This window comes from Zeus faber, assembly GCF_960531495.2.
Source record: "Zeus faber genome assembly, chromosome: 5".
Lineage (NCBI taxonomy): Eukaryota > Metazoa > Chordata > Actinopteri > Zeiformes > Zeidae > Zeus > Zeus faber.
This window is the reverse complement of record NC_137192.1, coordinates 13994632-14007131: the sequence shown is the minus strand read 5'-3', so window position 1 is coordinate 14007131 and position 12500 is coordinate 13994632. Positions and strand designations below refer to the sequence as shown.

The 12500-nt window shown below is 44.4% G+C and overlaps 1 protein-coding gene across 1 annotated transcript in view; it reads left to right on the top strand.

Moving 5' to 3' along the window:
- Nucleotides 1-5094: 5094 nt before the first annotated feature.
- Nucleotides 5095-12500, top strand: part of cacna1da (calcium channel, voltage-dependent, L type, alpha 1D subunit, a) — a gene marked incomplete at both ends in the record, with an annotated part of 61315 nt that continues 53909 nt past the window's right edge. Inside the window, 2 exons of the mRNA XM_080001475.1 lie at nucleotides 5095-5402; nucleotides 6101-6206. Coding sequence (XP_079857601.1) covers nucleotides 5095-5402; nucleotides 6101-6206 — 414 coding nt within the window. The remainder of the gene's footprint in view (nucleotides 5403-6100; nucleotides 6207-12500) is intronic.

Below are 12500 nucleotides of genomic sequence, written 5' to 3'. Positions count from 1 at the left end.
ACTCGCTGGAGTCCAAAAGTAATGGTCACCAAAAGACAAATGAAATCAATTATACAATACCATTTCTTTATACAATACAAATAATCTAGAGATGACTTGAGCTTACTGCTTTCGGAGACATCCATAGATTCCTTTTTTTTAAATGTGTCTTGTGTGAAGTCTAAATGACTTAGAAGTTGATGGTGTTGGTGATGGTGTAACAACGTGGTGATACATGTGGTGATTGTGAAATTAGGCCGTAAATGGTGAACTAATACAGTAGCTGTATACTTCATATCTTATACACAGATGTGAATACAGTACAGTATCAAACATTACATCATATCTAAAATAACATGTCGTTGGACTCAGACAGTTTGTTTGTAAAAGGTTTTGTTAATGTTATTCTACAAGAGAGTGTTTAAGAGCCGACGGGTATACTGATAAAAATGACCTAAAAATAACACAGCTGTAATTTAATTGGTGAATGAATATGACACATGATGCAGAAACACACTGTCTGCTGGATTGTAGTCATTCAATTCAAATATTTTTTGGGACAAAAAAAAAGTATATATTATATACAGTATATATACTTACTGTATATATATGTAGCCTATTTATACAGTATGTATATATATACATATAATTATTTAATATACTCTATAATATATATATATATACACAGTATATATATACAGTATATATATATATATTGTATATTATCTCATGCTATATTGTAGCATGAGAGCTTATCAAGCACTCTGTAGGGAGTTTTTTTTTAATTGTATTAAAATTTTTTAGGTGTGTATTCTTTTTTATGTATTTTTATTGTTTGATTATTATTATTATTATTATTATTATTATTATTATTATTATTATTGCCTTCTCTTCATGTAAAGCACTTTGAGTTGCATGGTGTGTATAAAAGGTGTCAAATAAACAAATAAAAGTTATTATTGTTATATTTAGAAGTAGTTGAAGTGGGACAAAGACCTGGGGGGTTAATATTTCAGATTAGTATCTTAGTACTGTATATTAGTATATAGTCATGTATATATATGTATATATTAGTATATGTATAGTATATTGTTTGGGAGGGAGGAGGGTAAGGAAGGTGAGGAGGAGGGTGAGGAGAAGGAGGAGGAGGGTGGAGGGTGAGGAGACGGTGGAGGGGGTGAGGAGGAGAGTGAGGAGGAGGAGGAGGAGGAGGGAGGAGGAGGAGGAGGAGGGTGAGGAGAAGGTGGAGGGGGTGAGGAGGAGAGTGAGGAGGAGGAGGAGGAGGAGGAGGAGGGGGTGAGGAGGAGGAGGAGGGTGAGGAGAAGAGAAGGAGGAGGGGGGTGAGGAGGAAGAGGAGGGTGAGGAGGAGGGGGAGGGTGATGAGGAGGGTGAGGAGGAGGGGGAGGGTGATGAGGAGGGGGGAGGAGGAGGGGGAGGGGGAGAGCCTTCCATTGCTGCTCAGTGTTCTGTGACGGTAAACTGTCAGCGGGGCAGAGCGTGAGGACGAGGATGAGGATGAGGAAGAGGAGGATGAAGAGGACGCTCCGCTGTGTTGTGTGACGCTCTCCCTCCTCCCGTCTCCGGCTTTGGTCTCCGGCGGGCGGCGGCGGCACCACCACCACCACCACCACCACTACCACCACCACCATCACCGTCATGGAAGGGCTCGTTCCGTGCGTGTAGCTGATCCGAAGCCGGTGCTCTTCCGTCCTCCGTGCGGGAGCGGAGCTGCGTTTCACGGCGGCCACATCGCGCGTCTCCAGGGGAGGTACGGGTGGAGGGGATGGTTGGGGGTCGGATCCCTCCTTCACCGGCAACGACGTCGCTGTTTTCCGTGTCCCCCCCCCCCCCCCCCCCCCACACACACACAGGACCGGAGGTGATTAATGGCTAATTTCCCTTCGACCTCGGGCGCCCTTGTCTCGTCCGGCGGAAGGACCGGAGGACGCTCCACATCCGAGTGAAAAGGACCAACTTGTTGTGTTTGAATCGAGCCGCTTTTCGGGGGACGGACCCCACGGGTTCCGTGCGTGAAGGTTGTGGACATGTGCGCCGCCGTGCACTTCCATCCCGGGGTCGAGTCGAGCTCCGGCTGCTGGAGCGTTTGACGCGGCTCAGTTCCCGGCGCTTCACGCCGTTTTTTTGGGGGGACGTTTGACCATTTTCCACCTTCGGCGTTTTCAAGGAGAAGCCGGTGGGAAGAACATTTGATGAAGGGTGTCCCGGCCTGGTAATGTCACTGTTTGTATTTGGGGGTCGATGTCATCGTCGATGTTGTGTTGAGGTGGATTTTTCCAAAAAGCGCAATTATTATTATTATTATTATTATTATTATTATTATTATTATTATTATTATTATTATTATTATTATTATTATTATTATTATTATTGTCAGACACTGTTCCCACAGAGTGGCCTTGTTTTAGCACAGGCTGGGAAAATGGCAATAGCATAGCATACAGTGGAGGTTATGTCGATCCGATGCAGCATGTTTATTATTATGTTTCGAATCGCACAGAGTTGCATCCTATTCGAGCAATGTGACCTTTTCCGCCCGTTTCCGTGGGCCTGCGCTTCAAGGACTCGCGCCGATGTGACCAAGCGCTGCTCACACCGACAGCGTTGAATTCACACGCTTCATCTTCGCGTGTTTTGGCCCGGGTCGCATGTCGTCCGTGATATCTCGTCGCGCGTGTTTTTTTTGTTTGATTATTCATGAATTCAAGTCTCTGGATGATAAACGTGTTCCTTTGGCACACCGTGTTTCTTGTGGGCTTCGAAATGGGCTTGATTTCATCCACACGTTTTCGACATCAATTGCTCTGTATCACAGAGTGCGTGTAAAATAATAATGTACATACGGACCATGTGACATCACATCTCTCTGGGTTCTAATGCATCAACGAGGATTTCAAAAGCTTGTGTTCACCTAGAAAGAATGATGTGGGATTGATTTTGTTGGGGGTACGTACTTCATTGTTCACACCACACAAATAATTCATTCTGCTTAATCTTCACTTGAAATGTACATGTCATGACCTGAGCGATTCCAGGCTCGGTTTTGTATAAGATCGTCATCGTCATTTTGTCTTTAGATTCTATATCTCCCGTGTACCACCCATTGGCATGACACTGACCACGGCTGGTGACTACCTGTGAAGGAAATTGAGCAAATCCTCCTGGGATGTTGCTTCCAAGAACATGGCTTTTACTCTTACCAATTGTACCTTGTTGGGACAATCTTGTGGGCCTAAATGTCATTGACGTCATTGCTGACAAATCAATTTATGAAACCTCAATAATGTTGACAAATAATTGTTATTTGTTCTCAATCTTCAGACTCCGACCAAATGCTATTCTTCAGTCTTGACATACAGTATGTTGAGCTATACACCGATCAGCCACAACATTAAAACCACCTGCTTAATACTGTGTAGGTCCCCCCCAGTGCCGCCAAAACAGCTCTGACCCCCCAAGGCATGGACTCCACAAGACCTCTGAAGGTGTCCTGTGGTATCTGGCACCAAGATGTTAGCAGCAGGTCCTTTAAGTCCTGTAAGTTGCGAGGTGGGGCCTCCATGGATCGGGCTTGTTGTTCCAGCACATCCCACAGATGCTCCATCGGATTTAGATCTGGGGAATTTGAGGCCAGGTCAACACCTTGAACTCTTTGTCACGTTCCTCAAACCACTCCTGAACATTTTTTTCAGTGTGGCAGGGCGCATTATCCTGCTGAAAGAGGCCACTGCCATCATGGAATACTGTTGCCATGAAGGGGTGAACTTGGTCTGCAACAATGTTTAGGTAGGTTCTACGTGTCAAAATAACATCCACATGAATGCCAGGACACAAGGTTTCCCAGCAGAACATTGCCCAGAGCATCACACTGACTCTACCGGCTTGCCTTCTTCCCATAGTGCATAGTGCACCATCTCTTCCCCAGGTAAACAACACAAACATATCCGGCAATCCACATGATGTAGAAGAAAATGTGATTCTTCAGACCAGACACCTTCTTCCATTGCTCCATGGTCCAGTTCTGACTCTCATGTGCCCATTGTAGGCGCTTTCAGCGGTGGACAGCATGGGCACTCTGACCGGTCTGCTGCTACACAGCCCCTTACGCAGCAAGCTGTGATGCACTGCGTGTTCTGACACCTTTCTATCATAGCAGCATTAACTTTTTCACCAATTTGTGCTACAGTCGCTCTTCTGTGGGCTCGGACCAGACGGACTAGACTTCGCTCTCAACGTGTATCAATGACCCTGTTGCCGGTTCACCGGTTGTCTTGCCTTGGATCACTTTTGGTAGGTACTAACCACTGCATACCGGGAACACCCCACAAGACCTGCCATTTTGGAGATGCTCGGACCCAGTCGCCCAGCCATCACAATTTGGCCGTTGTGGCTGACCAGTATTAACAGGATCCTTCCCATGTCCATGATATTACCATCACCATGTTCACAGTTTCAAATCGAAGTGGCCGGCTTCAATTCTCTGGTTGAGGGAAAAGCATAAAGTGGTAATCCACAAATGTGTCTCTGTTGGGTGGATTACAAGTCCAAGAATTCCATTTAAAGCTAAAAAGAAACCCAATTATTTCAACATCTGGGTTTATCCTGATGCTTTCTTACAGTATGATAGATCCTTTTTTTGGTCACTTGAGGTATTATATTCAATTTTCTCCATCCTAATGCGAATGTTCATCCATTTTGACAGTTTACTGACCAGCGTGTATAGAGGAGCACATACATAACGCAGTCACGTTGAATGACCGTTTGTTAGAAAATTAAAGTATCAAAGTATCAAATATCAGAGTTTTTAACTAAATAATCTTTTGGATTACCACTTGATGTACACTGGCTATATTTGAAACATGTCCACTTTTTTAAAATAACAAAGATATACACAGTTCACCTTATTATTATACAACACTGTACATACTGTTAACTGTCCTTTCTATTTTCCTAGAGGCAAATTATGCCAGCAGCAGCAGAGTTGCTCCTCCTGGTGACGTGCCAGCCGACTGGTCAGACTCTGCCCTCTTCTAGCTTTGCTGTCTACCCTGGCAGATCCATGCTGCTGGATGTTTGTCACAGAGCCACGCCCGCACCATGAGCGCCAACGGGCCTGCCCCAGCCCCTGCCCCTGCAGCCCCAGAAGCCCCTCCTGCCACGACCCCTGCCCCTGCCCCGGCGCCGGCCCCAGCCCCGGCCCCTGCGGCGCCGCCTGCCCCTCCCGCCCCGCCTGCCCCGGCAGCCACTACCATCCCGGTAGGGGCGTTGGCACAGAAGAAGCGGCAGCAATATGCCAAAAGCAAGAAACAAGGCAGTAACGCCAACAGCAGGCCGCCCAGGGCTCTGTTCTGCCTCAACCTCAACAATCCCATACGCAGGGCCTGCATCAGCCTGGTGGAGTGGAAATATCCTTTATGTTAAATACTATTATATATGTGTGTGAATGGCTTGGAAGTGGGGTAGAAAACATTTTCCTACTCAAGAGTCAACGGCTAATATCTCCTCATACCTATTAAACACGTTGCTATGTTTTTCAATAGAAAACTCTGGTATTTTCGGGCAATTGCAGTCGCCCAAGAACATGGAAGCGGTATCCCCCACCACTGGACCAATTCCAAAGATTCAGAGATTTCCTTCAACTAGAAGCTGCCACAATTGCAAACAAATTTTAAGGACATGACCTTTCATAAATTCGAAATCTGAATTTGATGCATGTCCAAATACCAAAACAGATAGCACAACCAAATCCCCGTTGTGAAAAAAACTGTATCTACTTTGAGGTGGCAGGAGTCTAAAAGTTAGAAAAACATTCTCTTGAGTGGATGTGCCCTTATTCTTTTAATGCATGGAAAAGTTTGTTTAAAAAAAGACAATAATACAATTGTTGATTAACGTTAACAGTTGAGTAACTCAACAACAACAAACAACATAGAAAAATAACAGAAAACAAATATAACTATAAACCTGTGTGACTTGCAATATGTTTATAGTATATATATATTTTTTATTAGACATATGTATATATAATATAATAATCACTCTTATTGTCAGTGTTTTCTGTGTTTAATGACACCGTGAGTTTTCCTTGACCTTCTTCTCTTACGCCATTTGATATCTTTATATTAATTGCTATTTTTGCCAACTGTATGGCCTTAGCTGTCTATATCCCCTTTCCAGAAGACGATTCCAACTCCACAAACCACGACCTGGTGAGTACGCCCTCGCTTTGACCTTATTTGGCATTCATTACATGTTTGTGTGTTTGGCTGAAACACATTACAGCTTAGATGCTTTCAAGTTCCCGCTCCAGTTTAATATCAGCGACGCCGGGATTTCATTTCTTTAATGCTAGACCTTCGGTTACTTGTGTTGTGGAGTGTCCACACAGGGCTGGACGATATCGACAAAATGAGCTATCACAATATTTTGGATAAATACCTTTTGGCGATATTACAGGGATGACAATTGGTGCTTAATATGATATTTACACACAATAAATATTTGAGAAACAACCATTTATAATGTGGATATCCGACCATGCAGGTTGGAGTGATGAGAACAGCTGGAACAGTCTATGAAGTCTACGTCACTGTGATGCAGCTTTTAAGAGAAGGTTAAATACGAAATTTAACTATACCATGATATAACATTAGCACATATCCTTGACTATATCTTGTCTCATATCACAAAATCAATATCATATCTCTATATCACCCAGCCCTGAGCTGCAAGTACTGATCAGCAGACAGATGGTTCTGCAGAGTGTATCTTCAGTCTCTGGCGTCTTGGTGCCGATTGTGGCTTTTCGCCGGCCATGCAGAAGAAACGTCTCCTCAACCGTCATCACGGGTGCTTTATCATGTCATAGTTTCCCTGTACGGTGGTATTATTCAGCTTTCTATTTTTAGAATTCCTCATCACTGCACCACTCTCGGTACACCTTGTGCATTTGTGTCTTTGTGATGAATTATGGGTGATGTAGTGTTGTAAGCATTGTTCCACAGCTGAGGATGAGTGCACTCCGCGATGGCCAGACAACACACTTCCTGTTCGTGCATGAGCAGAATTTAGCTGCACTGTTCAATGATTCATGGATAGCGCATATGTCTGCAGAAGCAGAATATTCTTGGACTCTACTTTTAAAGCACTCGAGGTGACCAGTCTGCCATGAAGGGGAAAGAGTGTTCCTCCTTGCATAACCCCACTCGGACCGGACGCGATTTTAGCCAGTGGAAGTTTTTCTGGTTCACTGTGGAGAACTGTGGGGGCGACGCCTTCCAGTTTAACCTCCTGAAGGGTGTTCTCGGGCGTTTGGTCGCACAGTGGCTGGTGCATCGCAGGAAAGTAGGACATCGGGGACAGTGCAGCGTCTGCTGCTCGGGAACAGAAGTTCGGAAATAAATTGAGTTTTTTTTCGAACAATCCCTTTAAGTTTCAGTGACAATATACCGTGATGGAAAGAGGGAGTGGAAATCCTGACTTTAATAAGAGTATGACAGTGCAAGTAGACTGAGAGGAACCTGACTTGAGTAAGGGTATATTGTTGAATTACTAAAATACAACTTAAGTTGTTGTAGAAACTGCTTTGGCAGTTTGTTTCAAGGAAAGACTTTCAACAAAACAGAATTATCCCAAAATACAAAATGGCCCATTCCACAGCTCATGCAGCGCTATTGCCTATGACGCATTTCACACTGAACAAACAACATAAATGGCTTCACAGATCGCTGTGCGAACAATAGCAGAGATTGGACTTTTAACCAAACCACTGCAAGTGTAGAAACACAGACATGGAGATGCTTTGCTTCAACTGGCTCTGGAGTTATAATCTTTCTAAAAATGTTTCCGGTGATTTCTTGTCATTTCTTCGGAGAGTATGTTTACACTACAATGGTTATCGAATGGTGGAGAAAAAAGTGCTTTAGATACTTATGAACTCAGCTATAAGAATTAAAGTAGTTCATTTTTCACAATAGATCTGCTGCATCTAAACACCTGCAGGGAATCGACACTCGAAATATGAATCTGATTTTAGAAATGTAATGTAATAATGTAGTTGAAGCGACAACTTGTGATTCTTTCTTTCAAGTGAAGTTTTGCTACTGAAAATGCATGCAAGAATTTTGGCTCATATGAGGTATTTTAATAGCAATAAATTGCAGTAAATATGTGTATTGTTACACAAATATATGTGTGTTATTCTAAATAGCTGTTTATTGGAGACCATGTTCCAACACCAGGCGTCACCAGGTGCCGATGGACCATGTTCATGATGTTGACAGGTTCATATTGTTTAACTTTCACATGTTCTCGTCCATGTGAAAATGCCAATGATTTTGTTGCCTTATCTCTCTTCCATCATGTCTGGAATCTAAAACTATGACTGGCACCCTTTTCTCACGGTTTCTTTCCTAGAGGTGAAATGGCCTCATTATGGACAGAGGTGTCATACTCCAATCGTGATTTCTCCCTGCAGGACTTAATCAGGAATGATACAGTGCTGCACCGTCCTGTTAGACGGACCCAGGGGATTGTATTGTTCTGGAACAAGTTCCACTGTGATCGACGAGAGGCCGAGCTGATGAGAGGACATGCTATATTCCACTTGTTTGCTGTGACCCTCATTACCTCTACAAAGGCAGAATTCCACAATCCCTACGTCGGCCTTAAATTGTATCAGAGAACATCTCAAATACCAAGACCCGTGTAAAACATGGATTGGATATTAAAGAAGAGCAACTTGATTTCTGCCTTTTTTGAGACGTGGGATTCTGTGGGTTGTCGCCAATGGAGAAAACACATTATGTTCACTAAGAGTCTATACTATTACGTGAAAGTAATGGATCAGATTGGTACTTATTGTGGCTGCCTTTCGCCTGCCGCACGAGTGGCATTTTCAAGGCCCTCTGACACAGAAACACCGGCGATGGGGTTGAAAACACACTTAATTGTGGAGTGGGCAAGGTGGAACAAGCCTGGAGCAGATGGACAGCATGTCATGACAAGGGCTCCTTTTCTGTGTGTGTGGGGATGGGGGTTTTACCGGTTGCTGGGCCCAATTACTTAGACCCAAGACAGGTGTCGCTGCTTAAACCACACCACCCCCACACCACAATGGCCAATACTCTGAAGCTGTATTGTCAGTGGGAAAAAAAGGTATTGTTTCTTCCCTACTTTAAAGTCCTCAAAATTGGGTTAGGTTTACAGTGACACCTCTTTTGGCTTTCCGGTCTTTTATCGCTTCAGCGTTGTTGGTACACAGAGCTGTGGATGACTGGTATTTGGCTTGCAGCGTCGCAGTAAACTCCAGGAGGTTTGGACGACAGAAAGCTCAGTAGGTCAGCCGCGCGGCTCCGACTCGGCGGTGTTGTCGTACAGTAAGTCGTACTGTAGCCATCAGGGAAATGCTGCGGGGCCCCCGTGCCGGCCCCCGCGCCGGCTTTCCTCCGCAGTACGAGGTGGGAAACTCGAGGCAGGATGCAGGGGACGGGGGGTCAGCTCGAGGATGAAAAACAGGAACAAGACGATCCCGGGGAAACTCACCTCGCTGCGGAGTCGGGAGGATGAGGAGGATGAGGTGTCGGAGGAAGATTTTAGAAACGAGGGAGGCACTAATCTCAGCGACTCACTCCGGTTTGAGGCTTTGTTGGGGATATTTGGTACATTTGACTTCTAAAAGGAAGAGCACAGGATTTAATTCCGACTCAGTGTCAATATTCTGTTTTGTTTTTTTTACGTGATGACACGCTTAGCGAGGAACAGTGCAACGTTACTGAGTGGAGAAAAAAAAAGGCCTTGATGTCGTTCTTCCGTCTTCTCGTCTTATTTGTGAGCAGCTCATTATAAATAGAAAACCATTTTCCTCTCAGGCAGAAAAGGGGCAAAGACGGGTCCCTCACCACCACCTGGAGGCACGGCTGATTCATAGGATACACACACGCACACACACACACACACACACACACACACAGACACACACACACGCCATCAAGGTTGTGCTGGATTCAGATTTTAAGAATCAAACCATATTCAGTTCATGAGGAAGCGTTTGAATGGAATTGAAATGGACCGACAGGAAGTCGGAATGATCATTTGAATTGGAATGACAGGAAGAGGAGTTCAAATCAGTTTGGCAGTTGCTGTTCATGGCTCTGTGGTTTCTTGGCGAGCTTGCGGAAATTGTTTGGTAAAGTGTGCTGCTGTTCCATGGTGCTGTCTTTGATTATCCCGGCCTGCTGTCCTTCAAAATAAAAACGGTCATAATAAATACTCGAAGCTGGTGACAAATATTTTTGGGAAGTGTTAGGGTGAGAATCCCTGGTTTTGCGTCGTGCTGCGCTCTCCTGGCTGTGTTTCAGCACTGAGACGTTGTTTCGTTTCATTTTTATGTTGGAATCTATGAAATGTTATTGCTGACATCCATCAAACCATCTGACTTCTCTATCGTAAAGAAATATTCCGCACTTAACTGTTTTGCATTTAAATTGACATAAGAAGGGCGGTGTGCTAAATTAAGAGCGATGGCATCGGGAGATGTGAGTCCTCAGCGTCTTCGGTTCAACTGGAGTACGGCGGCGAAGAGCCGGTACAGCCAAATTTATGTGGGTAGCACCTAGAGCTGTGACAATCATTACATAATCGCATGGCCACAATTATTTGAGCTGGAATACGGAATACTTCGATTTCACAATCCTAGGGGAATCTCATGGGAGTTTGGAGCCAATGTTAATTGAACCGGAATAAATAGAACCTGAATCCGGTGCATTTCTTTCCGTTGGGTTGAGCCAAACGGTGTGTCCAAGTGTCCATCCACATTTATATGTCCCAATGTTCAATGTCAATACTCTTCTTCTGGATGTGTGTGGTTAGGACTAGACTGTCAGAAGGAAATACAATGAAATTGTTGCAATTGCAATCATTCGTATGACGAGTATTAACCGCTGCCTGTCTGCGTGCAGGTGCTGCTGGAGGTTTTTGAGCCAAAGCTTCCTGAGACAATTACCTTTTTGCGATGAATATGATTAATACGTCTCCTTCATCCTTCACAAGGCGGCGTGCGGTGGATGTAGTATCGGGCTGTATCACTGTTATTGCATAACCTCGGAGCTGCAGAGCTATTTATTTTACCGGAGACAAAAGGGACACGGATACGTGAAAAGGGAAAGGGCCACACGCAAACCGACAAAGAATGCAGCTTTAAAGAGAGAACGTCCCTGGATTAAGAGATTGATGAGGATTGATTGGGGCGATGCACTATTTCATTTTCACACCCCAACGTATGCACCGATTGTATCACAGTTTTTATTTTGCTATTTGAGCACCATTCAGCTATGATAAACAACCAAACACAGCAAGGTCACGCTCCAAAGATCCTCGCTATGGCAGTGTCGTCGAGACGGAGGGATTTGGGCAATGGAGACAATGGCAATACTGGGAAGCTTCATGCAGTAGATCCCTGCTGTGACATGGCCTCATTCCACAGAGACGTGAAGACAGGTGTAGATCAGGGGCGAAGTGAAGTGTCTGCGCTGGTGCGACGGCACGGCCAATTGACCAAACAGTCCTGTTTTGCTCCGTTTGATGAGCACGCAGCCCCGCTGCGGAACACCGAGAGCAGCTGGGATGAATGAACCAGAATAATCTTTTTTTTGTTTCAACATGTACACAAACCCAGACTTCATACTGTATGTATTTTAAGACAAACCAAAACATAGCAGTATTTAAAAAAACACACACACACACAAACAATAAAATAAAAACAAAGACAAATTAACAAATATAAATGACAATAACTTTAGGATCGTCCACAAGATATGCAAGAGGCCAACGATAGATAGATAGATAAATAGATAGATAGATAGATAGATAGATAGATAGATAGATAGATAGATAGATAGATAGATAGATAGATAGATAGATAGATAGATGGTAATATGCAATAAACCAAAAGAAAAATAGAAAAATAAACCAGTATATAAATAGCAGTGTATGTTTTTACAATGTATTTTTGGACAAACAAAACAAACAAAACAAATTGCCGAAATCATAGGACAATAATTTCATGATCGTCCTCAACGACTAATCATACCTGCAAACAATACGACTTTACTGTAGTTCTGCTGCTTTATTCTACAGCTGTCTCCAGGCATGTTTTCAATCACACCGATCATCGCAGCTTATCAGGGCCTGTCTGTGGTTTTTTTTTTCCCCACATTTACCATTCAGCCAAAATAAACAGCGATGGACCCCTTCATGTTACGGCGCCGGCGCCACCGCTCAGTGAGGGGTCCATGTGTTTACATTTGTTCACAGGGACTCTGTTGGGGTTGGCACCGCGGCCGGGCGTCACATTCGCCGCGTTTGGTTTTTGGGGAGCGTTTCCACAATGAGACGTTGGAGAGCGCGCGTCAGTGTTTTGGCTCGGTGCCCTGTCGTGGTGCGGGAACGCGCACGCGTGTGTGTGTGTGTGTGTGTGTGTGTGTGTGTCTGCACGAATGTGACGG